Source organism: Boeremia exigua (genome assembly GCF_020726555.1).
Source record: "Boeremia exigua strain MPI-SDFR-AT-0100 chromosome Unknown C7974scaffold_7, whole genome shotgun sequence".
Taxonomy (NCBI): domain Eukaryota; kingdom Fungi; phylum Ascomycota; class Dothideomycetes; order Pleosporales; family Didymellaceae; genus Boeremia; species Boeremia exigua.
In genome coordinates, this window is record NW_025763524.1 from 1,948,013 (window position 1) to 1,975,411 (window position 27,399).

At 54.4% G+C, this 27,399-nt stretch overlaps 11 protein-coding genes across 11 annotated transcripts; 7 read left to right on the forward strand and 4 right to left on the reverse strand.

Annotated features, from left to right (window-relative positions):
* Positions 1–1,254: 1,254 nt before the first annotated feature.
* On the reverse strand, positions 1,255–2,290 carry C7974DRAFT_456142 (uncharacterized protein; the record flags this gene model as incomplete). The annotated part of the gene is made up of 2 exons (XM_046146000.1): positions 1,255–2,127; positions 2,279–2,290. 2 exons carry the CDS (start codon positions 2,288–2,290, stop codon positions 1,255–1,257), a joined length of 885 nt encoding a protein of 294 aa, XP_045996605.1.
* Positions 2,291–4,310: 2,020 nt separating this feature from the next.
* C7974DRAFT_208150 (uncharacterized protein) lies at positions 4,311–5,515 on the reverse strand. The gene has a single exon (XM_046136904.1). It carries the CDS (start codon positions 5,336–5,338, stop codon positions 4,523–4,525), a length of 816 nt encoding a protein of 271 aa, XP_045996606.1. The 5' UTR covers positions 5,339–5,515; the 3' UTR covers positions 4,311–4,522.
* Positions 5,516–5,724: 209 nt separating this feature from the next.
* Positions 5,725–6,762, reverse strand: C7974DRAFT_434811 (PRP38 family-domain-containing protein; the record flags this gene model as incomplete). The annotated part of the gene is made up of 1 exon (XM_046145013.1): positions 5,725–6,762. One exon carries the CDS (start codon positions 6,760–6,762, stop codon positions 5,725–5,727), a length of 1,038 nt encoding a protein of 345 aa, XP_045996607.1.
* A 189-nt stretch (positions 6,763–6,951) lies between these two features.
* Positions 6,952–8,354, forward strand: C7974DRAFT_396794 (uncharacterized protein). The gene is made up of 2 exons (XM_046142115.1): positions 6,952–7,172; positions 7,216–8,354. The coding sequence occupies exons 1-2, from the start codon at positions 7,115–7,117 to the stop codon at positions 8,280–8,282; spliced, it is 1,125 nt and encodes a 374-aa protein (XP_045996608.1). The 5' UTR covers positions 6,952–7,114; the 3' UTR covers positions 8,283–8,354.
* Positions 8,355–9,302: 948 nt separating this feature from the next.
* C7974DRAFT_312248 (kinase-like domain-containing protein) lies at positions 9,303–10,828 on the forward strand (the record flags this gene model as incomplete). Its single annotated transcript, XM_046138355.1, has 2 exons — positions 9,303–10,321; positions 10,372–10,828. 2 exons carry the CDS (start codon positions 9,303–9,305, stop codon positions 10,826–10,828), a joined length of 1,476 nt encoding a protein of 491 aa, XP_045996609.1.
* Positions 10,829–13,843: 3,015 nt separating this feature from the next.
* On the forward strand, positions 13,844–15,493 carry C7974DRAFT_396804 (nitrate transporter-like protein). The gene is made up of 2 exons (XM_046142116.1): positions 13,844–14,336; positions 14,384–15,493. The coding sequence occupies exons 1-2, from the start codon at positions 14,005–14,007 to the stop codon at positions 15,375–15,377; spliced, it is 1,326 nt and encodes a 441-aa protein (XP_045996610.1). The 5' UTR covers positions 13,844–14,004; the 3' UTR covers positions 15,378–15,493.
* Positions 15,494–15,514: 21 nt separating this feature from the next.
* C7974DRAFT_208165 (uncharacterized protein) lies at positions 15,515–16,283 on the forward strand. The gene is made up of 2 exons (XM_046136905.1): positions 15,515–15,600; positions 15,703–16,283. The coding sequence occupies exon 2, from the start codon at positions 15,753–15,755 to the stop codon at positions 16,089–16,091; it is 339 nt and encodes a 112-aa protein (XP_045996611.1). The 5' UTR covers positions 15,515–15,600; positions 15,703–15,752; the 3' UTR covers positions 16,092–16,283.
* A 155-nt stretch (positions 16,284–16,438) lies between these two features.
* Positions 16,439–17,695, forward strand: C7974DRAFT_208185 (uncharacterized protein). The gene is made up of 2 exons (XM_046136906.1): positions 16,439–17,272; positions 17,329–17,695. The coding sequence occupies exons 1-2, from the start codon at positions 16,537–16,539 to the stop codon at positions 17,652–17,654; spliced, it is 1,062 nt and encodes a 353-aa protein (XP_045996612.1). The 5' UTR covers positions 16,439–16,536; the 3' UTR covers positions 17,655–17,695.
* Positions 17,696–19,426: 1,731 nt separating this feature from the next.
* On the forward strand, positions 19,427–20,518 carry C7974DRAFT_312535 (uncharacterized protein; the record flags this gene model as incomplete). The annotated part of the gene is made up of 2 exons (XM_046138368.1): positions 19,427–19,501; positions 19,550–20,518. The coding sequence occupies 2 exons, from the start codon at positions 19,427–19,429 to the stop codon at positions 20,516–20,518; spliced, it is 1,044 nt and encodes a 347-aa protein (XP_045996613.1).
* Positions 20,519–20,737: 219 nt separating this feature from the next.
* C7974DRAFT_434816 (Alpha/Beta hydrolase protein) lies at positions 20,738–22,438 on the reverse strand (the record flags this gene model as incomplete). The annotated part of the gene is made up of 1 exon (XM_046145014.1): positions 20,738–22,438. The coding sequence occupies one exon, from the start codon at positions 22,436–22,438 to the stop codon at positions 20,738–20,740; it is 1,701 nt and encodes a 566-aa protein (XP_045996614.1).
* Positions 22,439–24,233: 1,795 nt separating this feature from the next.
* Positions 24,234–27,062, forward strand: C7974DRAFT_208269 (uncharacterized protein). The gene is made up of 2 exons (XM_046136907.1): positions 24,234–24,512; positions 24,560–27,062. The coding sequence occupies exons 1-2, from the start codon at positions 24,397–24,399 to the stop codon at positions 26,997–26,999; spliced, it is 2,556 nt and encodes an 851-aa protein (XP_045996615.1). The 5' UTR covers positions 24,234–24,396; the 3' UTR covers positions 27,000–27,062.
* Positions 27,063–27,399: the final 337 nt, after the last annotated feature.

The window sequence follows — 27,399 nt, forward strand, 5'->3', positions numbered from 1 at the left end:
CCTTTAACGCGTTAATAATAGGTTGTTGTTGAGGCATTGGTATAAAAAGGGTACTTTGGTGGGGGCTTGGCAAAAGTGGCTCGCTCGCCCGTTGGCTCGCTCGCCCGTGAGGTACGTTAATCTTATAAATATATATATAAGTCTAAGGAGCTATCTAGCCTACGTGGGGTTCTAAGTAACCCGTGAGCACGAGCTATCAGGCACGTGACAGGGAGGACGTGTTGCTTTGATCGGGATCCTATGAATAGTTTTAGCAACGCACATGTGCCTAGGCACTGTGATGGCGACAGAGCGAACACAGCTGCACTTACTTCAATCTTGTTTCCCTCCATCGTGGTGGTAATTAATCGGATGGGGTACTGTAGTTGATTTGGGTGTGGGAGTTGGAAGGAGTGATGGCAGGTCGAGTCAGGGAAGAAAGTTTGTGACACGTCCGCATGCGCTTCCTTCACCCAAGATTGCCTAATATTTACACTAGGCAGTCGTGCACGGGACACGTGCTCAAGCCAACATTGTGCTTGGCAGTTTACCTTCAAGACATCAGCTCACTTACGTATCTTCATTCAACTTCGATCTTCTGCCAATGCTGCAATCTAATGGACGCGCACGAGCTTGACTCGTTGTTCAGTGAGTAATGCGAAGAAGGTAGCGCGACCTCGAAGAAGTCGGAGAAAAATAAGAGTAGTCGTCCGGCCGAGCTCTACCTTTTCCGACATGTCGATAACCTGATCGAGGAGACTTTCGGGGATCCCAGTTTGGTTGCTCTAGCTAGCTGTCGGCAGAGCTCGCGATTCGCCTGCCACAGAACTCCATGGTCAAAAAGATAAAGAGACCGATCGAGAGTGATCTCGAAGAAGCATTCATCAGCATCTCATATGGCGCAAGTAGCCCCTCGATGAGTAAGCAACACGAAGACGACGCAAGCCTAGAAAAGAGGGCACGGAAGTCATCGACAACACGGCCGATTGGGAGACAGAAGGTGATATGGGCATTGTTGAGGCCTCTGCAGATAGTTACGAGGAAGAGGATGACTTGTTCCCGATGTTAACTCGAGGCTGCGTGTAGTTGCACCGCGAGCACGAAAATTCAGGAGAGTGAATCAATTTGAGACCTTTGCAACATTCCTGTCCCATGGATGAGGTAGTTTGCACATGATAGCAAGTATGAGGCCAATACCCTGTATTATTACATCTATTCGACGCAGATCCCTACAGCATCCCAAATAAAACGCCATCACATCCAACGCACAACCTCCTATACCCGCCGCTTCTCCTTCCACCCTGTCAGCATACCAGGTAGCACTTCACAGACCTTCCTCACTTCCGGCGTCACCACCCCCAACGCCTCCGGCCCATAACCTATACACGGGGAAAACGCATCATCCAACGCAAGCACCTCGTCCCGCGTCCACAACCGCCTCAGCGCCTTCCTATCTCCGTTCCCATACGCATACACCCCAATGCGGCGAACGTCGTGCACACTCACCGTCTCACCAGCGATCTGCGTTGACCCACGCACTCCTTGTCCATATCGCAAACCCTCGCCAAGCTGAATCATGTGCAGCCGACCCACCTGCGACGGCATCTTGGGCAGAAAGCGCAAGATGCGTGGGCTGGGCGCGAAGTGCAACGGCGAGACGGGAGACTGGTCAGGGCGGGTCAAGTAGTCGCAGCGGGAGCGCTGGAACACGCGGAAGGTCTTCAGGCGCGATGGGGAGAGCGAGTCGGCTACGGAGACGGTGTCGGGCGTTTGCCAGGAGATGTCGTCGGCGGGCCAGATGTATACGAAGGTGAGGTGGTGCGGGAAGGCGTGTCTCCAGAATGCGACTTCATGGACGGAGCGGATAGGCGGTGTTCTGCGGAGAGACCTGCGCGGAGGATTTGGATTGGAGATGCTGAATGTGCAGCGGGCTTCTAGGTCGGTGAAGCAGGCGGCTTGCTTGTACTCTGCGTTCAGCTGGGAGTTTACGAGGAGGAGATTGAAGTATGGGAGGTTTAGGATCTCGATCTTCATAAAATCACGGATGTCTGGGTAGGTCCCCTGCGCACTGTCGTGTATCTCTAGTCTTTCGTTATTGTTCTGAGTACCTCCTTGGATAGATAAAACCACAAGGGTGTGCTCGTGTATCTAGTATCTAGCTGTAGATGTGATCGCGAATTTCCCGAGGTAGAGTAAGAAGATGGTGCTGCTTGGATACAACTGTCATACAATCGCGAGATGTGTCTTCTATGAGGCTGTTCGTACCATCATCCGAAACGTTCGAGCCTCCATCGCTTACGATGTCAGTCATTTGGTACTGTGAAGGGCTCAGTATGTTGAACTGGTTCGGAGTATTTGAGTAGCTAGGCGTTTCAGTACATGTGTCGTGACAACTCAATGACGAACAAACGAGAAGTGAGCAGTGGGTTGTGTGAGCGACAATCCATCAAGCAGCTAAGAAAACAAACCGGTACACAAACGAGATGTATACAATCACGAAACGAATGAAGTATGGCTTTGCTCAATCTCTTTGTGTGGTATCACGCTGGGGTAAGACAAATCGTTTTAGCACGCCGAGATACCTGACTGAGTGGTGGAATGCGTGTGTTGTGTTATGTACGCAAGGCCTGAAATCCGCATGAGCTGTTTCAGTGCCGACATGTCAAGGCATTCAAATACCTACTTTTGTGACAAGATTCAGCGGTGGGAAGAAGAAGAAGAAGAAGGAGAAGAAGGAGAAGAAGACATTGTAGCAGAGTTTCGCAAAAAGATCTGAAGTGAAGCATGATCAAGAGACGGACCTTGAAGGGTTCATGACATAAGACGGATAATGAGCTTGAATGGAGGCTTTGAAAAGCGACGACTTTTAGTTACCAATCGTGTTGTCTCCATATCCGAATACTGCAGGTCCTTGCACCGGCAATCTCAGAGGTCCTACTCAGGCATGTCCACGCGTTGTGCTGACCAATCGAAAGCTACTTTTGGCAGATCTCTCATCTTCTCCAATTGCTCTTCTGACATCGGTTTGAGCCCAGCCTCCGAGTACCTGTTGATGCGCCACGGGGCGTTCCTGACGACGTCCTCGTCCCACAGAAGTTCATCCACTCTGCCTGAAGTATACACCCCGAACGTAACCAAATCAACGGCGCGGTGGCATCCCCGTACCGGAGCCCACCAGTAGGATCTGTTAGACAGGCTAAGGCAGCTACCCTGCTGTGCTAGGGGATGTCCGAGAAGCGCTCCGTCCAGCATGACGTCTGGTTTGTTGGGCAACTCCCCAGGCGTACATGTTGAGGCGTCGAAGTGGACCGTGCCGATCCTGCTCCGAGTGACTATACGGATTGAAAGTGGTGTAGCCAAGTCATAAGAGACCAAACGTACAGCTTCCTCGAACAAGAAATCTACGCGATCGTGCATTGGCGTGTCGTCATGGTAAACCGATACATGCTTTGCGCGGATGACGGCGGCTTTGGCGAGCTTCCTTTCATCCGCCGACACGTCTTTGTACGGGAGGGAAGGCGAAAGATGGGAACGTCCCGAAACGATACTGATAGAAGGTTCTTTGAAGCAGGCAGCCTCGGAGTACTCGTCGCGGATCCTCGAGTGAACGAGGAGCACGTTGAGCAGCGGACTGTTGTCGATACGGACGTCAATGCGCAGATCCTGAGATTCTGTTCTCTTGATGGCCAGTGTGCGAAACTGTCCTGCTTAGAACAAATGGCTGTAGATGCAATCGCGTACCTCGCGAGGCAGCGTCAGTAGGTGAAGGCGGTCCGGAGCCATGTTCGCGTCTTGCATTGTTCGCGAACCAGCTGTCGTGATGTTAGCTACTTGCCGCAGCGTCTAGCGGGCGTATTACAGATATGAAAGACTGCGCTTGGATCTGCAAGGTTGGCGGGAATGGTTGAAAAGCGCGGAAGGAGATCACTCGGCAAGAGAAGCTCACCGCACGGACGCCGCTCTAGTGTGCGAGTGAAGGAAGGCAAGTGAACGTGAGTGAAGGCGCGAATTCGCACTGCCTTAGTAAATTGAGGGAGACGATGGTATCTCCAAGACCGACGAGAGTTCGTTAGCTATATGCTTGAAACCCACCCCGACCCTCCAAGGTATCTTCGTCAGATCAGGTTCGTGGACCAGGAGCATACAGAATACCTGTTCTCCGGGCGCTGGATACGTCTCCTGGCTTTGAAGTGCTTCATCTGGTTCCACAATCCGTCTTGTGGCTCTTTAATACACGACACGATCAGATAATCGCCTCCGTTCATCTTCTTTGCCTTCTGTACTGCACCCAGGCGGCGCGTCCGACCAGCCACTTGACAAACTGTAGCACCCGGCAAGAGGGATTGACACTCTTACCAACACTTTTTCCTATTAGGGTGTATACGCTCAAATGGAGTAATTCAGATGCAGTTCTGCGGCCTATCGGCTGCAACGAAGATGGTTTAGATCATACAGAAGTGTCAAGTGGCTGGTCAGATATACTTGGTGCTTGGGTGCAGTAGTTCAGCCTACTGTAAGCTACCAGACTGAAGCACTGTCTCAACTAACTCTCCATCTCCTCCGACCTCCACTCAATCACTCTGTCCATCTTCGGTCTCGTCTTGACCCCACTATTCCGCCCCAAAGAATCCGACCACTCCAGAAACCCCCTTGGCATCTTCCCAAACACAACCTGATAGGCCGTCCAAAAATCACTTTTAGCACATCCCACGCCATACAAATGCATCCTGCACTGCTGAACAATAAGTTCCTCGTACGGCGGCAGGTTAACCTGATGGACGGAACACGTCGTGATGCGGCGGCAGTTTACGCGCTGTACGAGTGGTAGGTCAGCGATTCGACGGGGCATAGCGGCGAGTTTGTCTGGTGTCCGCGGGAGGTGGGTCAGAGGTGTGCTGATATAATGCTGGACTGTGACGCATTCTGCGATGCGGATAGTTTGCAGGGCGGGCGCGAGAGCGGTGAGGGCGGTAAGGAGAGCGATTGGGGTCGCGGTCGGGATCAGCGGATCGGGGGTAAAGCGGAGGGTGGCAGATCTTGTGAGGGAGAGGGCGGTGTTGTCTTTGGATACGACGGTGGGGTGGATGCACCAGAAATCGTCGTCGGTGGCGTACGTGCGGTTGAAGATTATCGCAGAGAGAGCTCGATGCGGACCGGTGTCGGTGTATTCGGCGTTGAGGCGTGAGTGTACGAGGTTGACGCTGGGATAGGGAGTGAATGATAGGCGGACGAAGACTTCGGAGTGGCCGATGGTTTTGATAGCGCGCAGCTCCATTTCTCGGTGAAGGAAGGTGTATATATGGTTTCGTATCTCCCGGGGTATAGTAAGAAGATGCGGCTTAACGATGACGTCGACCATGTTGGCTACGATGTTGAGAAGCGAGTGAGGATCAACGTGCTCTCGTATGTTTCGTAGTGGCGGTACCGACCGTGTGAGGTCCAGTGCAATAGTGATGGTGTATGATGGATGACTGGAGGAACGCGCGGCTGACGATGTTTTTCCATTAAGTGATGTTCCAGTTGTTCGCAGTTGCCCTAGTTCGATATATCCGAGTGAGGGTCGTCAACCCTGGCCCTCAAGCAGACACACTGCCTATCTGGTCTACTCGGGTGCTGAATGAGGCAGCTTCACCGTGGATGACCCTGCAAGAGCGCTGATGGCCGCAACGACTTGAACAGAAAGTGCGACACAGTAGGGGTAGACCAGATGTTATGATGTCTTATCTCGTGTGTGCTGTGTCCAGCTCAGTCCCTCCCTTGGCTTCTGCTGCGGCTCCTTGTTCGACTCCTGCTGCGCTCGCCATCACTCCTCTCACCAGGGCTCCGACTCCGCCGTCGGTCTCTGCTGTCGTGGCTCCTCGTCCGACTCCGGCTTCGGCTTCTGTCTCTGCTGTCATAGCTCCTGCTGCGGCTCCTGCTATCATAGCTTCGACTTCGGTAGCTCCTGGCGCTTCTGGCGCTTCTGGCGCTCCTGGCGCTCCTGACGCTCCTCGCGCTCCTCTCACTCCGCACACTCACCTCCCTCGCTGCTCTCTCGTCCTCCTCATCCAGCATATCTATCTCGTCGCCCAACGGGCTCTCTCGCGGTTCCAGCATATCCAGATCCTCCAGATTAGCTCTGCTGGGCAGCTTCCACAGACTGGTCGCGCATATGCGGTCTTTGGTGAGAAGATCATCGATGAACTGGTCCACGTAGGTCAGGGTAAAGCTCTCCTTCAGCCGCCGCTTGATCTTGCGGTAGTCGGTGAGCAGCGGCTCGAGGGTGGTGTAGATCTGGACGGGATCCCAGGCCAGGCGGATGTAGAAGGCGGCCAGACAGCGGAGGTATTTGAAGGTGCCCAACTTGCCCTCGGCGTTGAGGTCTCTCTTCTTCTCTGGGTTCTCTGGGTTCTCTTCGCCCTCCTCCTTCTCCTCTTTCACCTCCTCCTTTACGTCGTCCTCATCCTCGTCCTCTTCGTCCCCTGCAAAGTTGAGCATTTCCAGCACAATGGCTTTCTCAGGCACAAGCTGCAGCATCTTGAAGGCCAGACACAGGAACGGCGTCGGCCTGCCTGTGATACCCGCGGTGCCACCAATGAACTTGAGCTCGACGGCGCGGTCGCACAGGGTCGCGGCATTGAGCGCAAAGCACTGCTCCTTCCAGTAATACGACTCGGTGATGCGCTCGCGCACGCCCTTCTCGAACAGCAGCGCGGGGTTTTGGCCGCGGATCAGCTGGCCCGAGTAGCCGCGGTCGTCGAGAAGAGCAGAGGCATCGGCGCGGTCGTAGGTGGGTTTCGACATGGCGGGCGCATGCGAGGGGTGCAGGGCGGGGTGTGCGTGGCGGGTGCGGTGTGCAGCGCGAGGGCGAGATGGATGGCGATGCGCGTTGCTCTGAGCTCGCATGGAATAATTTGGCGCTAGGCGTCAGGGCGGCTGGCGTATCGATTGTTGCCCCGCACGACGGCCGCGTTGGTTTCAGCCCTGTGCTGTGCGGCTCGGGCCTACAGGACGTCACACGCGTCTGGACGGACGCCTGCTTGCACGAGCTGCATTCGTCTGAACTGTATTGCGCTGAACCACTGTTGCGCGGGGCTCTGTATCGATCAAAAGCTACGACACCCAAACTCGATTGCGCCGACCGCGCGCCGCGACCATGGGCCGACTGCTGCTCTCGAGCGGGCAGGTATCGGTGATGCTGTCCGCCATGATCGGTATGTTGCGCACCCAGACGGCGGAGCCTCGCTGACAGCCCAGTCTTTGCCTTCACGTTCGCGCTCTTCCTCTCCGGCTACGTGCTGCAGCAGCGCTACGTACACAACCTGCAGGCTGCAATCAAGCCGCGCATGCCCAAACCTCTCCCCGCGCCGAAAATCATCCAGCCGCCGACGCTCGACGCGAAATGGGCGCGGCCCACAGTGGAGGATCCGATGGCGCAGTACATGGGCGGGCTGGAGCTGGACTGGGGCCGGCTGGGCTACGTGCAGGTGGTGCGCGAGCACGTCGAGCTGTGCAGCGCCGTGATGCTGCTGTCGGACCTGCACCGCATGAAGAGCCCCGCGCGGCGCGTGCTGATGTTCCCCCGCCTGTGGCTGCAGGACGCCGACGCCGAAGGCTTCAGCCCCGAGATGGCGACGACACGGCGCCTGCTGGGCACCGCTGCCCGCCGTTACGGCGTTACACTGGCCCCCATGGCACCCATCCACGACGGCGCCGACCCGACGCTGCCCTCGTCGTACTCGCTCGCCAGCCTCTATTCACTCGTCGACTACGAGCGTCTCGTGTACCTGCAGGGCCCCGGCGTGCTCCTCGACGCCTCCTCGCTCGACTCGCTGCTGGCCTTCTCGCAGTCGGCGCCCATGGCCGCATACCCCGCCTCGTCCGAGCGCACTGCCCTCTCCACGTCGCTGCTGCTCATCCACCCGACCCAGGCCAGCTTCCAGCAGCTCAAAGCCGCGCGCGCCGCCACGCCGTCGTCCGACCTCGCCCTCTTCCGCCGCACCTTCCACGCCCCCGAGTCGCTGATCTCTGCCTGGTCGCTGTCCATGGGCACTATGGTGTACGAGGCGCACCAGCTGCGCGCCGAGGGCGCTGACTTCAACGCCACGGCCTTTGAGCAGTCGACGGCCTTTGTGCGCCTCGCAGACCCGGAGCTGCCTGGGCCCGAGTACGACGTCCCGTTTGCGGCGCGCGCGCGGCTGCGGCCCGAGAACGAGCAGGCGCTGGAGGTGTGGGGGAGGCTGTACGAGCGGTTTCGCCAGCAGCGGATGGAGGTGTGCGGGCTGGATCTGGAGGTGTACGCGGCGCCTGGGGTGCGGGGGTAGGGTTGTTTGTGGATGGAGTTGTTTGTGGATGGAGTTGTTTGTGGATGGAGTTGTTTGTGGATAGAGTTGTTTGTGGATCGAGTTGCTTGTTAAAAGAGTGGTTTGTGGATAGAGTTTGTTTGAGCATATACCCTGGAGTTGCGGCACGGTGGATGTCTGTCATGGCCATGGCCTGAGCTGATAATGAATGAATGAATGAATGGATGATTGAACGAATACATATATTGTTACTACACTGTCCATGCAATACATGTCTCAGTGACGTTGGCCACAGCAGCTAAGAACCATTGAAGCATGCGATCGGGCAGTGCCTCTGTACACTGCATTCTGCAGTCGATAGCAGCAGCCAAGTATCGTTTAATCAGACAAACGAGCAGTGCTCTTATACAACACTCAGCAGCGACGTTGGCCACAGCTGCGGCTGATTGGTGGAGCGCCGGGTGTGCAGACGGCGGGACGATGACGCAACTGCGCCGGGGCAGCGACTGGGGCAGCGACTGGGGCAGCGAGGGGCACCCGGGCAGGGCTGCTGAGGGCTGCTGGAGCTGCTGAGGCTGTTGGCGGGGCGTGCGCTGCTGCTGCGAGGCATTGGCGGCTGCAGAGCTGCCCCGATGCGAGATGCACACAGGACAGGCTGCGGGCGGCGTGAAACAGGCGCGGCTGTGTGACGACGACGGCGACGACGGGCGGTGCTGCGCTGGTTCGCGCACAGCTCCCCGCCAGCCTCCAGCCTCAAGCCTCACGACCCCTCACGCTGCCGGCCCAGCTCCCCCAGCTCCTCTGCACCGCTGCCCACCCACCGCTGGAGGCCGCCGTCGCTCGTCGCGCCCCCGTCGCCCTCGCGCCCCGTTGCCCTCGCGCCCTGCCTCGCGCCTGTCCGCGCCCTCGCTCGCCGCCCTCGCCAATTGCACTGCCTGCGCATTCCGCACCTCTGGGAGCCGCGAGCCGCGCCGTCTGCCAGCGCCCCCGACGCGCCCACTGCTCGCTGCCGGCCGCTGCCCACGCGCCCATTCCGCGCCGATGCCGACCCTCGGGTTCCTGAAGAAGAAGCGCACGAAGGAGCTCGACTCGCCGTCGTCGCCCACCAAGGAGGCCTCGGGCGCGCCCATCACCCCAACCACCTCCAAGACCCGCGCCTCGGGCTCGTTCCACCTGACCAAGACGCGCACCAACGACAGCGCGCACGCCCACACTGCGAGCCAGCAGTCGCCGCAGCCGCCGCCGCAGCCGCAGCAGCAGCCGCCGTCGCCCTCGCCGCCCGCGCCTGCGCCGCACAAGCCCACCGACTCGATGAACCCCGCCTACAGCCCGCCGCCCGTTGCGAGCCCGCTCAGCAGCGCGCCCGCCGCCCACGTCGCCAGCATCCAGAACCTGATCCACCCGACCAACACCAACGCCAGCAGCGCCGCACCGCCCGCCGCCCGCAATGGCGCCGTGCAGTTCCACGCCGCCGCCCCGCTCAACCTGGCCCGCGTCACCAAGGGCAAGTACTCGCTGACCGACTTCGCCATCCAGCGCACCCTCGGCACCGGCAGCTTCGGCCGCGTGCACCTCGTGCAGAGCAAGCACAACCAGCGCTTCTACGCCGTCAAGGTGCTGAAGAAGGCCCAGGTCGTCAAGATGAAGCAGGTCGAGCACACCAACGACGAGCGCCGCATGCTGCAGCAGGTCAAGCACCCGTTCCTCATCACCCTGTGGGGCACCTTCCAGGACAGCAAGAACCTGTACATGGTCATGGACTTTGTCGAGGGCGGCGAGCTGTTCAGCCTGCTGCGCAAGTCGCAGCGCTTCCCCAACCCCGTCGCCAAGTTCTACGCCGCCGAGGTCACCCTGGCCCTCGACTACCTGCACTCGCACAACATCATCTACCGCGACCTGAAGCCCGAGAACCTGCTGCTCGACCGCCACGGCCACCTCAAGATCACCGACTTCGGCTTCGCCAAGGAGGTGCCCGACATCACATGGACCTTGTGCGGCACCCCCGACTACCTGGCCCCCGAAGTCGTCGCCTCCAAGGGCTACAACAAGTCGGTCGACTGGTGCGCTGCTCACCCTCCCCCCTCTCTACTGCTCTCCGCTAACCCGCCAGGTGGTCGCTCGGCATCCTTATCTTCGAGATGCTGTGCGGCTTCACGCCCTTCTGGGACGGCGGCTCGCCCATGAAGATCTACGAAAACATCCTCAAGTCGCGCGTCAAGTACCCGCCCTACATCCACCCCGACGCCCACGACCTGCTGCAGAAGCTCATCACCCCCGACCTCACCAAGCGTCTGGGCAACCTGCACGGCGGCAGCAAGGACGTCATGAACCACCCCTGGTTTGCCGAGGTAACGTGGGACCGTCTACAGAAAAAGGACATTGACGCGCCCTACGTGCCGCCCGTTCGCGCCGGCGTTGGTGACGCCAGCCAGTTTGACAAGTATCCCGAAGAGACAGAGGCGTACGGTCAGGCGGGAGATGATCCGTGCGTGGCGAAACCTCCTTACGATGTAGAACACGTGCTAAAATGTCCCAATAGGCATGGCCACCTTTTCCCCGACTTCTAGACCCTCCCGCCCAGCGCCGTCGAGGGTCGCGTCTTTCCTACCTACCCACCTACCTACCTCCCTCACGTCTCTCTATACGCCCGGCGGCCATGCTCGAACCTTCCCTACCCGTCTCCCTCCCTCTCCAACCACCCATCGTCAGCGCGGCTCTGTGTCCCGCCCTTGTACTTCTCTCCTTATCTTTGTCTCTGCTTGGTATACATCTTCCTGCTTGGATATGCCGCCGTCGATGGCTCCCGGTGGTGCCTCTTGTTATTGCTAGCGCGCCTGTGTCCGCATGTGTGCGGTGGTGGTGGGGAAAGGGAGGAGAGGGGAAGAGCGGCCAAGGGCGGGTGAGGCCCCGGTGGTCACACAGGCAGGGCAGACGTAGATCGAATGCGAAAATTAGTAACTGTTCTTGTGCTATTGCGGTTTTGGCGCATGTGTGGATTCTAGTTGGATTGCGGAGCGTACATGCACAGGACGAGAGGGGGCGATGCGGACAGTGCCTCTGAGGTTACAATGCCACCAAGAGCTGTCGTGATCTGTAGGGCGTTTATGGCGGACTGCGAGTCTGAAATCTTCTGACTGAGAGTAAGAGTTAGTAGTAGCTAGGATACAGCGCTGACCACGGCATGCAGTACGACAGGACAGGCGGTGCGATCTAGCTCTTCCTGTTGGATTTCGACTGACGACACCACAGATCTTTTTACGGACTAGCTTGCTGGGCTGGGCTGTGCTTGGGCTATGCTTGAGCTCACTGTAGTTGACAGGCTCGTGGCACACGTGACTGTGTGCTGAGCTCAGCGCATCAAGAGTCGCCCTCCACCTCTGGACTAAACGTCTTTACACGCTATATGGCTCTGACGAGGAGGATCAAATGCATTTAGTGGCAGAAGAAGGCAAGGAAATTGATGGTGCGCTTCTGCACCTGGACTGCCGCCTCCGTGAACCCACACTACGCCAACGTTTGGTACAGTCGTCGCAGCTTACCTTTTAGTATCTCGGACAAGTAAACTAATCGGGGTGTAGAGCTGGCGCCTGGTATACTCCATCCGAGGTGCAAGGTATAAGAGTATAGAGTACGGCGCATGGTACGACGTCGTCGGTATGAAGTGGTAGAACAGCGACAGACAAAGACTCATCTACAGCTGTGACTTCTCGCTTCTCGTAGCAATGATTGCGGTTTACAGTGGATGCAACGGAGACTAACATCGTATCAAGGCAGTCACGATGGGCAACATGGCAATGGGAGCCACAGTTCTCCGATGAGAAAGCACTCACCTGGCAGCCATTAGAAATCAATCACTATCCGGTCCTTCTTTGACCTCTAGCTCAGCAATAGCATCCTGAACTGCTGTTGCGACATCTCCTCGGACGAGCCGGCCGCTCGTCTCCATACAAGTACCCACCGCCAAGAGCAGTCTCGAGCCCAACGTTCTGCGCCATGCATTTTGAGCCTGATCTCTCCTGACACCGATAGAATTTTTCATGCGCTGGAGGTCCTTGTTGGTGTTTCTCCGGAGCTGACAGTCCGATGTCGCGACAACGCCCACGCTCGGAGGGCTGGATCATCGTGTCGGATGCCAGAAATGCACTTGTACAGCCACAAAGTCCATCGCCGCGGAAGAGCCTACACTGTCGATTTGAGTATCGAGTATCTGTAAGCTAGAGGCCATCTTGGCGATGTGTTGATACACCGAAGCGTGTGGATGGTCTAGGCAGAACCATGACGGTAGCCCAGAGGTAACGAGCTGATATACTTCTCATGGCATTGAGACATCTAGTCGACCTTCAGATAGCACCGATACAGAGTGTTAACTTGTGATGTCGCCGTGAGATAAGGCAGTGTCGGTCTGGCTGATTGGCTTGTGCCCCCTGACCGCATTACCCCAGATTGCACGAGCGATCTCAGAAAACGCGACGGATCTGGAGTGAACACCTAAACCCTGAGTGCGCTGAAACATGTACGACTGCAGTGTTGCCGTCATTGTCAGCATTGTGCTACGCAAAGTCATTGCTTATCGGCTGGTGAACGACCGCACTGGAGCAGCTCACCAGCTCACCACTTCTCCGACGATCAGCTCGCAGTATGTACAACAAAAGCAAGCTGCTATCGACCGTATTGCGGCCTAATTCACTTGCAAAACGTGTCTGTGGACTAATTTTGTTCCATTCATCCATGCGACGACGACGACGACGCCACGAGCTGGCAGTGTAGCAACAACATCAATGCATCGTATCAACCTGTAGACACAGTCAAATTGTCAGCGGCACCGCGGAAAAGCAGCTTCTCTTATTATCTATTGCGGCTCTGATAAGGTCTTCTGAAAACGGTAGGGGAAGTCCGCCAAGAGATAGCCAGAGATAAGAAAACGCCTGCTCCGCCGCCAGAGAAGTTTCCGTCTCCACCATCCCACGTTGAGCGCCATTCTGACGAATCATAGCGCTCCGCATCAACGTTACGCCGTCAATTTCAACATTACGACGTCCATCCATGCTCCGAAGGCTCTACCGAAACGTCTCTAAGAGCTAGATGGCGCCACAGCGCTGATCGGAGTTGCGGTCGACCTGTGCACACTCCCGCACTCCTGGTCGTAGCGTGCTGAACGCCAACGCAGATAACGAAAACGCCAAAGCCTCCATTTCAAGCCCGAATCTTCAATTATCACCCTTGGCACCGCGGATGATGTGCAGCTCAGGCTTGGATTAGGAAAGGCCTGCGTCACAGTACTCTACCGCGGAAGTAGTGAATTTGATGTCTTTCATGCTCAATATATAACTTCTGGTGCCGTATCTTCAGGTCTTATCTGTAGGCATTCAGCAGCTCCTCTCTTCCGCAGGGCCCGCATACACCCCAGTCTCTCCACAACATTCCCCAGACATCTGCAAATCATCCGCATCATGGGTTTCGCAGTCAGACAGCTCTGGTCGGCACCAGAGATCAACCCCTACAACAAGAAGGCGAAGTCGATCCCCGTCTTCAACCCTGTCGACAAGTATGGCCGTGTGTTCTTCTTCAGTTACCTTGGATTTTTCATCGCGTTCTGGTCATGGTAAGTCTCCACATCCCTTTCGGCTCCACACATGCTGACTCTTCCAGGTACGCGTTCCCGCCTCTGGTATGATGACCCACACCCCCAACCAATCATCGTGTACTCACATGTGTACAGCTCAGTATCAGTATCAAGAAGGATATGCACCTGTCGCAGAATGAGGTCGCCAACTCTAACATCATTGCGCTGACCGCGACACTGCTCGTGCGAGCGATCGCTGGTCCCATGTGCGATCACGTGGGCCCTCGCAAGACCTTTGCTGCCCTGCTCTTCATGGGTGCTATTCCCACTGCGCTTGCGGGTACTGCAAAGAATGCCATGGGTCTGTACTTCATTCGCTTCTTTGTCGGTATCCTCGGCGGCACCTTTGTTCCTTGCCAGGTGTGGACCACCGGCTTCTTCGACAGGAACATTGTCGGCACTGCCAACGCCCTTGTCGGCGGCTGGGGTAACTCTGGTGGTGGCATTACCTAGTAAGTATGCCAGCTGCAGCTTTTCTAACTCGACTGACCCTGATTAGCTTCGTTATGCCTGCTATCTACGATTCGCTTCGCAATGATCGTGGCTTGACTTCTCACGTCGCATGGCGCGTGTCTTTCATTGTTCCGTTCATCCTTATTACCATCACTGCGACTGGTCTCCTCCTCCTCACTGACGATACACCCACTGGCTCCTGGGCCGACCGTGGTGCTGTGGTCGTCCATGGTTCCCAACAAGCCAACGTCGTTGCCACCACCGGCGGCATCATGGACAAGCCTGCGGCAGTGACTGGATCCATCAGCTCATCTGATGAGAAGAAGCCTGCTCCTGAGCGCGATGTTGAGTCCGGCTCCACCTCTGAGGACGGCCAGATGATCGACGAAGTCCAGCACGAAGTCATCGTGAAGCCAACTCTCAAGGAGGCCATGAAGATTATCGTCTCGCCACAAACAATCATGCTGTGTGCTGGATACTTCTGCTCGTTCGGTGGTGAGCTTGCTATCAACTCCGTCCTTGGTTCCTACTACCTCAAGAACTTCCCCACCCTCGGTCAGACCCAGTCTGGTCGCTGGGCAGCCATGTTCGGTCTCCTCAACGTCATCACCCGCCCGCTCGGTGGCTTCATTGGCGACTTGATCTACAAGTACACCAACGGCAGCCTGTGGGCAAAGAAGTTCTGGATTCACTTTGTCGGCGTCATGAGCGGCATTTTTATGATTGTCATCGGCCAGCTCGACCCTCACAACCTCGACACCATGATCGGCCTCATTGCACTCATGGCCATCTTCATGGAGGCCGGCAACGGCGCCAACTTCGCGCTCGTGCCTCACATCCACCCCCACGCCAACGGTATCCTGTCTGGCATTGTCGGTGCGACCGGTAACTTTGGCGGCATCATCTTTGCCATCATCTTCCGCTACCACCCGGGCCAGTACGCGCGCGTTTTCTGGATCATGGGCTGCATGATCATCGCGCTCAACCTCTGCTTGTCGTGGGTCAGGCCGATTCCCAAGGGCCAGATTGGTGGTCGCTAGGCACCGTTGATGTTGAATACTTTCTGCCTTGTTATTAGCGCTTGTTTCGAGATACCTTATATTACAAAATTGCGATAGATGCAATTCGGATACAATGAACACATTTCTGCCACCCATCTTATTTCACTTGCGCTCAAGATTGCCTGCAACGCAAAGTCAATCTGCTCCAGCCCCAAGCCATACACAAACACGTGCACATTCAGCTCCCGCATGTGTCCTCTAGGTAAGTGGTCTCTCACCTTCACCAGCAAAGTAATTGCAAAATCAGCTCTAGCGTGGTTATTGCTGTGATCCCATCATCGTCTAATCAATACCTGCCCTCCAGAAACATGAACTACAGCCATATCTTCGCTTCACCTCCACACGGGTCACAGCATGGTTCTTCATCGTATTTTCGTGTTTCTCCTCTCACCGCTCATGGCTTTGCCAGAATTGGTAGCTGGATGTTCGCCTCCCCCAAGCCACGCCTACTACCTGGGCAACGAGACACACACAACTGCCAATCGAACCTATCATCCCATGGGCACTGTTTCACCAGATGTCGCGTGGTCAGAAGTCGCCACTCAATTACGATACTGCCAATATTTTACCATCGGTGACTACGTGGTGATCAAAGAACAACCACGATCAGTTTCAGGTTATAGATTTGGGCGACGACTGGTTATATCCCTGAATAAGGGCAGAGTGAGAACCAAAACGAGCACTATAGTATAATGGTCTTCCCTGTTGTGAAGTAATGCATCCGGTCGAAGGACGCCACCATCATGAACCATCGGGCTTGGATTGCGACGATCGCGCATGGAAATTCGTGCACTCAACTGTAAGATCTCTCGTCTGGCTCCAACCGCTAAGGCGTGAAAGGGCACGTGTTTGGTTTCGTCGCTCCTTCCCTACGCGTTAGAAAGCAGGACGCGCTAAGACTTGGCAAGAGGTACGCTGCACTTTCGCCGCCACCTCAACACTCTCAAAGCCAGTACCACTGACACACCATAGTCAGACGCGTCAGCAACGGAATTCCGCCATGGCGTCACAAGGCCCTCCGCCATACGAATCACAAGGCAACAGAGTGGCCTCGCAGTACTCACAACGCTCCATTAGTACCTGTGGTTGAGTGTCACTCTTCAAGCCTTACGCTAAATTGCAACCAGAAGCAAAGATAATGAGTCATTCGTATGCAATAGCATATTTCTTCAGGCAGAATACTCTAGCTGGTCCGAATGGTTTAGCTGGTCAGAGTAAGCCCGAACGAGAGCATCATTTCGCACTGTTTTTGCAACAGCAACAACCAATGATAATTGACATCGATCAATTTCCATTTGGAGAAGCCCAAGCCCTCTTCAATCACATGCACCTCGCAATCGAAGCAATCTCCGCAGCTGATGGAGTCGCACGTCGCTCTATGGCTGTCAAGGATGCCGAGCCTCTAGGTCAACCAGCAAGACTGTCAGAGAGTCACGACGTCAGCCACAAAGACGACAGAAGGGAGAAATCTCATCAGCAGGAACCAAAGCGTCGCTCTCTGGTTTCCAGAGAGTCCGGTGTTTCTCGATCACCCACAAGAGTACCAGGGCGAGATCGCAACATTGATCAAAGAGGTCACACAGGCGATGCTTTTGCCTGTCTACCGAGGATGCTCAGTGTCCCAGAGCGAGCAGTTGAACAACACCACACTGATATCATCGCCATACAATGGTACAGTGGGGAGCAGACCTCTACCTTACAGCACCGGGATGTTTTCCCAAAGGCTCGCCAGAGCGCTAGAGTCATTCGTTACGACGCAAAGAATGCATGTTTCCAGCTGGATGAGGTTCTGCGCTTCATAGAACAGGCTTCGGACGACAAAACCCTCCCATCAGTTATAGAGAATTACCTTCGCGCTCAGTCGCAGCGTTATGGTGCGTTTTGACATGATGCCCCTGCTGATGTGAAACACCAATTAATCATATGGCAGGTCCGCATGATATCTTTCCGCGTCCACTGCCAGCCAACGCCATCCTCGAAGCTCGAGAGCTCGTGTCGCTTGTGAATAGATTCCAACCTCTGATTCACTTTGCCGAGACCCACTCAGAGACCCAGCTGTTCGAATGCGTTGTTTGTCAGCAAGAAATCCACGATGACACTGATCAACGTGAACAAGTGCAGCATATTGCGACCCATATAGGAGGGATCTGGGATGATGTTGAGCTGGTTCGCTGTCATCAAACGGGCTGTAACATTGTTGGCGACCGAAAGCTCCCGGCTATGGTTCGTCACTGGCAAAAAGGAGATTGTGTGTAGCGGACGCTCTGTCACCTTCAGCAATTACGCGCCGCGTATGTTTGCAGAAAGTTCCCACTCAAAGGAGGATAACCAGGATGATTACCGTGGCTTTAGTTCAATTGGCGGTATCACGGCTGAGTTCGCGGCAAAATGTTGAAGCGTACGTTTTACCATCTCAAAACTCCTCAAAGGTGTAGGGTGGGAGATGGTGTGTGGCCGCTTCGGCTTCTCGGCTGCTCGTGCACGGTGGGTGTATGACTTAGATGGTATAAATAAAGGTTCTTCTGGTTGTTTCATACGTTCTTTCTTGCTGAATCTTCCGTTCCGTGTATAGAGGTCCTGATCTCACTCGTCGCTAGAGACTGCGAGTTGGCAAGTCGGCCGTGCGTACCGTGTAGCACCTCGTTGAACTAAGGAATTAAAAGCTTCCAGAGTAAGGCTGTCACGCAGTGTCTCCTCGATGGCTTCTTCGATAGCTTCGTTTTCCTCTTTCTCGTTGACTTTCATTTGCTCATCTCTCAACTTCTCAACCGTCCGGCGAAGCAGCTTTTGAGCTCTAGGGTACTCTTTCTCTGCAACGGCAGTAAGGCCTGCACTATTTTTCGAGGTATACGGCTTTAAATACTTCTTAGTCATAGCTTCACACTACAGTCCAGGCTATAATATATGATTTTACAAAACGCATCAATCTTGAACGGAGTTTCCCACTTCTGCATCTTCAAAGGTAATCGCTTGTTTGTCCCGTACTGACGAATGCACAGGAGACCGCCATGTCCGTGTCAACTTTGCGGTCATGCCAGGCTACACTCGGATGGACTCAGACGACAAACGAGAGAAAACATACATAATAGAGGAGGTCTTCAACAACAGTAATTTAACAATTACGTGTCCATTTATGCTGTCAAGGAGTACAACAAAGTCAACGCACTTAACAAAGTCAGTGACAATAGCCGCGGTTGGCAGCTGAGTCAAAAAACTTTAAGGGAGTAGGTCACGAATTCAATCGTATACGATGATTCCGACGCGGGGCATCGGGACAGAGATTGTAGCAAGCTCCACGTTGAACCTGTAGCCTTGTAGCTATCATAATACTTAAAGCTAAAGTTTGGTTAACTGTTGCCTAAATTGTAGGTAACAAAGCACTCTGTAGAGGTTTCTTGTGTTCTCCCTAGTTTGCTGTCATGTGGCGTACTTGGCTCACATCCCTAGTCCCCCCAACGTGAGAAGGAGATCAGTCCTCCTGGTGGATAGTGTGTTGCTGCGGGAAGCTCTATTGCAGAGCTGGACGTTGGTTGGGAGATTGGCTACGACATAATTACTGACAGGACCGCACGGTTCGAGACGGATGTCGGAAATCCAAATAACGATTCACCAACAACAGGACATGTCTTGCTCTAAAATGTCTATCAGAATCGTGATGTTTCGTTGAGCTAGTGCGCTTCCGGAGAGCCATGTGGGGCGGCTTCCCCAGACACGCTCGCGTCATCCGTCACGGCTACAACGCAGCGACGAGACGGATGAGGCATGTCTGTATTCACCTACAGATCCCTCACGTCATATGTACGCCCGTAGATGCTGCTAGATTCATGCGCAGCATCGATCCCTCGCGTCGCCTCCACGTGCATCTCATTATGACGACACGATGCTGGACGCGTCTCCGGACGGCTGTACAAAGTAGAAAGGTATAAGTACGTGAAGCTGAACTAATGATAAGTGGTGCACCAAAACTTTACACGATAGCCCAGAAGCTCGGCAGTCGACGTACTTTCTTATCGACCTCACAGCACAGCATGGACACCATCAAGAAAGCTCTCACCAGCAACACGTTCGATCCAGATACGGAGATCCCAGATCTCAGCGGCAAGGTCAGTGAACTCCCTACATCTTGATTCGAGTTTGCTAACATGTCTTAGGTTTATGTCGTCACCGGCGGCTCCGCGGGCATCGGCTTCGGCATTGTCGCCCATCTTCTTCAGCACAACCCCCAGAAAATCTACCTCCTTTCACAAAGTGAACAGCACGCTGCCGAGGCACAAGATGCATTGAAGCATTGGGGCGATGCCAGTCGAGTCGAGTGGAGACAATGTAATCTCGAGTCCTTCAAACAAACAGACAAGGTTGCGAGGGAGCTGTCGAAGGAGCTGTCCAGGCTCGACGCCTTGATATGCAACGCCGGGCTTGGTGTTGGCGTGTATAACGAGAGCGAGGACGGTCTGGATACCCACATGCAAGTCAATCACTTCGCACAGGCACATCTGATGCTCACGCTCCTGCCTATCCTGCAGAAGACGCCAGACTCCCGTCTCGTTGCACAGTCCTCGGATATGCACCGGCCGGCGAGCAGTGACATCAAATTCGCCTCCATCGAGGAGATGAACCAGGATATTGGCGCTTTGCAGCTCTATAATCGCACCAAGCTCGCACAGATCGTCTTTTTCCGCGAACTGCTGCTCCGCATCAAGGCAGGACAATTCGGTGAGATCACTGCCGACACTGGCCTGCCGTGGATCAACGCCACACACCCTGGCGGCGTTGCTACCGATCAGCAGGAGCAGGCCATTGAGGCATACGGCACGCTTGGCAAGATTGGCGTCACTGCTGTACGACCGCTATTGAAAGACCCCGTTAAGCAAGGCTGCCGCTCGATCTTATTCGCTGCGACTCACACAGACATCGTTAAGGAGCAGGTTCAGGGTGGATATATCGTGCCAGACCGCAAGGTGACAGAGCCATCAGACCAGTCGAAGAGCCCGGTCTTGGGTCTTAACCTATGGAAGCTAACCAAGCAGATCCTCGAGCAGAAGATTGGCAATCTTCCATATACGATGCAGGACGACACAATTAAGCCTAGGCACTTGGAGAAACAAGGCCTTGTCTCGTAGAACCTCGCAAGAATTTCGGTAGATACATTGACGAATACTATTAGCCGTTACCTGTTATATAATTACGCTATGTGCTGTTCTATGATGTATTTAATCTTCGATTCTGTTCTTGACTGGTGTTTCTTGAAAGTAAGGTGATATTGAAATAGGAGCGAGGTAATGCGTCTTAGTCATATTCGTTTACATGCGTTATTAAAGTTCCATCAACATCCGCCTAGTTTATTTGTTTAACCTTGTGGCTCGTGTCTCATCCCGCCACCATGCGCACTGCGTCATCCGAATTCCGTCCGCCTCTGCTTCCATACGCGGACCGCCCTGTTCTAGCGGGTTGACCACCAATTGGTTGCTACCCGCTCCGGTATAGACGTCCCACTTCGCCGCGCGGGAATCAGCATACGTGTTCGGGTCGCCGCTGACGACAAAGCTGGCATAGTAGCTGCTGTAGATGTCTGCGATCTCGGGGTACTGCGTGCCCGCCTGGCCGTTGAAGTAGTTGGCATCGCTGGCGTGGGGAACGCCCTGCCAGGTAGGAGACCAGTTGGGGGTGTTGAAGCGCGCCTTGTATACGGGCGCGCCGGCGGCTGCGAGTCGCGAGGCTGTATCTTGGACGGGGCAGATGTAGCTGTAGTCGCCGTACGCAGCGCTGATACGCTGGAACTGCGGGCTGACGAAGTTGCTTACGACAGGCAGGAAGGGGGACTGCGCGCCGGACACGCTGGGGTCGGGGTACAGGGTCTGAAGGTCTTCGATGTCTTGGTCAGTTAGGCCGGGAGCGAGGTTCCTCCAGAAGGCGACGAATTGGGCGTTGGTACGCAGGTCCTGCGGTGCGAAGGGGCTACCGTCATCAGTCGCAGAGGTGATGAGGATGGGGATCTTGAAGAAGGTGCCGTCCTCGCCGGAGGTGGAGCCGCGCTTCTCGATGAGCGGGCCAGGCGAGACGGGTTGCCAGGGCCACGTGATGTTGTATCCTGAATTGGAGTACATTGCCGACGAGACAAACTGTATATCATCAACCTCAGCGTTGCGCAGACACGCAAGTGCGGCGTCGTTGGGCGTCGTGGGGCAGTTGAGGTAGTCCATGAACTCTGAGAATTGACGTTGATACAAGGGGTAGTCGACTCCAGGGAATGCACGTGCTGTTGGCGATCCCGAGGCCAGGATGGCTTTGCTGAACAGAGGCTTGCCAGCATCCTCGCCGTAGTTATGAAATAGGTGAATCCCAACGGAGTGACCGCCGGCACTGAGACCACCGAGTGTGACTTGGTCCTTGTCGCCACCAAAGTCCTCGATGTACTTTTGCACGAACTCCAGCATCTGCCGCTGGTCCCGGACGCCCAAGTTCAGACCATCCTCCTCTTGCATAAGCTTGCTTGGGATGTTCCCGATGGCTCCGAGTCGGTATTGCGCCGTGATGACTATCAGAGGTTGCGTGCTCTTCGCGACGAATGCTGCTCCGTCGAAGCTCTTGCCAGTACCACCAACAAACGATCCGCCGTGGAGAAAGACAAACACTGGCAGTTTTTGATCCATAGGCACTCCAGATGGCCGATAGACGTTTAGGTTGAGACAGGCCTCTGACTGTAGCATCGACCCATACACGTTCTGCCAGCACGCTGGCCCGTAAGCACTGGCATCTTTGATACCTTCGAACGCTGCTGGCCAGGTAACAGGCTTGAAACGACCTTCACCAACAGGTTGAGTCGAAAAGTCAACACCAAGCCACGCATCGACTGGCTTGCTGAAGGTTACCGTCTTGAGCAAGTTGGCGACAACGTGTGTACCCTGGAATGAGCCATATCCGGGTAGCGTGACAAGCAGCTCGCCATCTGAGCCGTTGGATGGTGTGTCTTTTAGCGGCCGCCCGAGTCCGGTGGAACCAAAAACCCAGAATAGCAGCGATGCAGTACCAAAGAACAACATGATGACAGGAAATCGTTTTATGAGCCACCTCGACGACCTGCGTCTTTGCATCGGGGCATCGCCTGCATTTAATAGCGGATCGTCCTGCGAGTCCGCCATGTGTAGTCCTCAGATGGCGCCGGCAAATCCACGGCAGCCTGTTGGCGCAACAGATGGCGGTTCGGCAATATAACTAGTAATGACGCCGTACCGAGTCGCGCAACAACGGGATGCCAGTTTTCGCGATGCGATTCGGACCTGTGATGTTCAGAGACTGGATAAAATGCGGGGATGGCTTGTGCATGTGGGAGCAAGTGCCCAGACTACGTCACAGGCGGTTAGTGACCTGCCAAGTTCAGTGTGGAACCGCGCTCGGGTTATTTGTCGTGCGTCGTGGCGTCGTGTTCTTACCCATGGGGTCAACAGTGACGGTCAACGGCAGATGATTCGGGTCCATTTCAGACACCGGTATTAGCCCGCTCCGAGACCGCATCGTGAAGTCTTTGATTTGAGCCTCAGTACTGTAGGCTGGCAACTCGATGATGCTCCCCATCCCGGTCCGCCAAGATCTCCCAATGACAGCACTTGTCACAAGAAGACTGCCATCCCCGATGCATGCCTATGTTACGAGTCGCGGGTTCTGGCAGTGCAGAACGCGTCATGAGATGGGCGCGGCAGGAGAAACGCCTGCACACCAACCGTGCAACCAGTGGCACATGGCACCATACCGATACTCACACGAAGAAGTCGTGTTGACAAGGCAGGCATGTGTTGTCTGTCTGTCGGACACAGTTGCGCATGAGCCGAGAGAGATACAGGGGCAGGAGACTGAAGAAGATCACCGAGGTCTGGATCGCTAGAGATTACATGCGCGAAGACTTTGATGCTGGCTTGACATTTGCCGGGCCTCAATACTGGAAATGCAAGAACAAGAGTACGCACCCATCACTTTGTCCTTCATGTGTAACGGTTGATTGAGCGTGAGCAACCTCGATACCTAGTAGAATGTATACAGAGTTTATTATGTCTCAAATCGGTGTCGTTTTGCCTCTGGCATGGCAGCCGGGACACATTGTTACTTTGTATTCGCGAAAGCGGGAACGCAGCGCAGATGGTGGCTTTGGCTCCACTCTCCAAGAAGGTATGACTGCGGAGCGTCGTATTGGGACAAAGTTAAATCTCGTCATCTCTGACAGGCGGCATGTACCCTGTCATCGCTTGTCACGCCCAATGCCAATCTTTTTATCGATAACTCACCTAGCCTATTGCAAAGGATCATACAAGTACGGGGAGCATTCTGCCCTCTCACGTTGCAGAATAGACATCGAACTAAGAATATAAGCCAAGTACACCACACAACAGTAGAGGAAACACTGCAAAACTCTATGGAATACTTTTTTACCTACAATATAGGTAACTCTTAACTTAATTCTAGCTTTAGGTATTATAGTAGCTACAAGTTAGGTATTCCATAAAGTTGGTAAGCTTAAAGTCTTATCCGCCGTTTTTTCTGAACTTGAGAGCCGCCCACAGGGTTCGACCTCCACTTCTCTTTCAGGAACAACTGGCATAGCATGTTCGCAGCCCTCGTTTTCATCGAATTGCTGGTGAAGCCCAGTCATGCTGAAACATCAACTAACACCTCCATCCTTCTAATCTATGCTTTCTATAAGACCACTTGTATCAATATTCGTCGTATTGCACAAGTTTCAATGTGCAAGTCGATGATGTCATATGCGCTAGTCCGTTCAAAGCTAGCGCAGATAAAAGTGCAATTCGGGTTCGTAATCTTGCACTTGCATCTCTCGTGTATGCACTTCCCCGGATTTTGCTGTCGTTGCAACTCGTATACTATACCAGCAACGTTGATTTATCACGCGTCCTGTTACATTAGTGACCTCTTTCGTGCTGCGCTTGGCGGCCAAGACCACTGACAAACTTCGAAACTTTGCACGCTCGGGATATCCGCACTCGCAGACATGACAAAGGACTGGGATGTAGTTCAAGATGAGATCAAAGAGCTTTCCTTCAATCAAAAGAAACCTTTGGAGGAAGTCAAAGAGCTGATGGAGCGCAAGTACAAGTTCAGGGCGTCGTAAGCAGCTGCTTGAAATCATTTTTGCACATTCTCACCCTATATAGGACTCGAGCGTATCGCATGAAGCTCAAAGAATGGGGCCTCATGCGACACAAAGGTCGAAAACCTCGGCTCGATCACAAAAGTGACAGTAATCTTGGACGTGGCCGCGATATTGGTGATGAAGAGTCGCCAGCACTGTCAGCTGAGCCTATGTCTGTTGATACCGAATCAGTCACGCATCGCACAAACCCCGGTGAATGGCAAGCCATGAGTAGTGCAGGACTCACGTATACACAGCCTCCTTTCACTGGGTCGGCCACACAGACGCCAACGTATGTGTCTGGTGCAAATTTGTACTCCACGACTGACAGTGATATTAGCTTAGTGCCTTCTATTGAGATCCCAGCGTGGGTGGAAGATCCACCTACCGCATCTAAAGTAACACAAGATATGATCGCGTTCGTTCTGGACAACGAGTGCGCCAAGCTAGAAAAGCTCCTGATGGAGCACATGAGCGAGGTGAATGATCCTATCGGTATGCCTTTTGAGGCCCCTAACAGCCGTTTCGCCAATCATCCAGTCCTCACGAAAATGGACATCATGCAACATCCCCATCAGACGTTGCTAGACATCGCAAGTGCAATGCCGAACGGACCGGTCGTGTGGGTGCTTCTCTCATATGGCGCCAAAGGCTCAACGCATCCATCAGGTGTTGATTTAGCCTTGCACAATGCCATAAGAAACGACCGGGCCTATACCGTGCAGGCACTTCTTATACCTGGTCGATCCGAAGTTAACGGCCTTCCTAATCAAAGTTGGAAGCCGCTGCTGCAAGCCGTCGCTTGGGCCGGGCCCAACCTTGTAAGCATACTGATCAAGCGTGGGGCCAGAGTGAACGATGCTGGGCTATCTCCTGCCAGTCCAGGTATTCATACGGCTCTACAAATTTGCCTGGAACTTCGAGCTCGCGAGTACGGTGACGAAGTTGTCCGGGACAAGTGCAACAAGAATCTGAAATTATTGCTGGACGCAGGGGCCAGCATCCATGCTTCACCACCTGAGGGATCCAGTGCCTTTTCTTTTGAGAAATTTATAGAGCCTTGGCACGACTTTGATCACTGGAATATGAGACTAAGTTGGGAAGAGATGGAATGCCTTGGAAAGTTTGTTGAGAAGGGCGCTGATCTCTCGGCGAAGTTCTTTGGCAGTCCATGTGCAGCTGAATCAAGCAACACATTTCTTCACCAAGCCATCTGGCATTCACCTCCATGCATATCGCGACAAGTACTTCACAGATATCGCCAAGAAACCTGTAACAGTGGGGTATCGATGCTACATGAGGTGGTCGGAGTTTGTCCAGTCGCAAAGAGGCATTATGCAGGGGCGTTGGAGGATGTTGAGACTCTGTTGAGTCGAGGCGTCGACCCTAATGGGCTCAACAGCCAAGGTATGACGCCGTTGAGAGCATGCATTGAACAGGCCTCAGATGGAGATGTGCTCGCCTTGGCGCAGAAGCTGCTCGATGCAGGTGCGGATCCTGAATACGAGCATGTTGACGGGGTCCGGTCATACGTTGCTGCTGCACTTACTCTAGCAGAACCTACTTGCACCGAGGTCCTTCAAGCTATGCTCAGAAAGATGCAAGGACATTCCACCAGGTCCGAGGACGGTAGAACCTATAGGTGGGAGGCCGGCCTGTTTCCAATACCCGAACGTCCAGACTACCAACAATTGTTGTCATGTACAAAGCTTGAAGGTGACCTTCAGCTCTCAATTCGTGAGATGGCACCAATTGATGTCCATTCAAAGTTACAACGTGCATACTTTGCCGTTATCAGTAGCCGTCTTTTGGACAACGTCGCAAGGAGTACCGTGTCGAATAAAGTGAGTGAGAGCGACAGGTGGAACCTCATGCTTAGTCTATCTTTGCGAAAGGCAGCCGGCCTGCCCAACTACCAATTCGACCAAGCTCTGGTCGTAGCTTTACTTGACTTTCCTAATATCGACGTCAGAAGACTTGACTCTATCACCGCCACCACACCGCAAACGGCTGTCGGCAAAAATACCGAGGACATCACTCCACGCACAACACCGCTGACTGATTCATCGCGAATAGTCACCCCGGTAGCCTACCCACCATTTCAATTGAACACAAGAAGTCCCTCCATGTCATCCCAGCTTCCATCCGCATCCGGCTCAGTGCATGCCTCAGATACCAGCAACGATGCATTTGTGGGCGATACCACCCAAATTCGTTGGCCCGACCCAGAATCCCAGCGCAGACCTATACACACTGCCCCATATGTGCTCAAACACAAGTGCTCTGTGTGCGCGGACGACCGACTTCTTACAAACGCCGAATTGCACAAGCACGAAGTTGAGCATGAGCATACTGCAGGATGTGATGGGGTTGGGTGCGCAAGACGCTTCTGCAAAGAAACGCGGAGGCGGAAGACCAAAGACGTGGGATTTCAAGAACATATATCTGATGGGAATGTCTAGTGACATCAACTCCATGACCACAGTTATGTTTTCAGGACACATGTTCGCCTTGCAACCTAGATTCTTGAGACGCCCATATCGTGGCTTGTGGACATGGTTGCAGTACATCCAGTATACACCACTTCCTATTCAATGCGACGTTTATCAAGTTGATCATGGTCACATGAAATAACGGGACTGCAGTAAAGCAGTGATACGGGGACTGCTCTGTTCGTGAAAATCTCTTGGCGTATACAATATCCACAGCTCGATCGGGTACTACAAGGAACGCCAACGGATGCGATCCCCCAGATGCGTTTGGTGTGATCTTCTCGTTCTTGCAACATTGGCCACATCCAATATCCACGCTGTTGTGCCCTCATGAACTGTTCATGAGAGCGATCTGTGAAATGTGCGAACC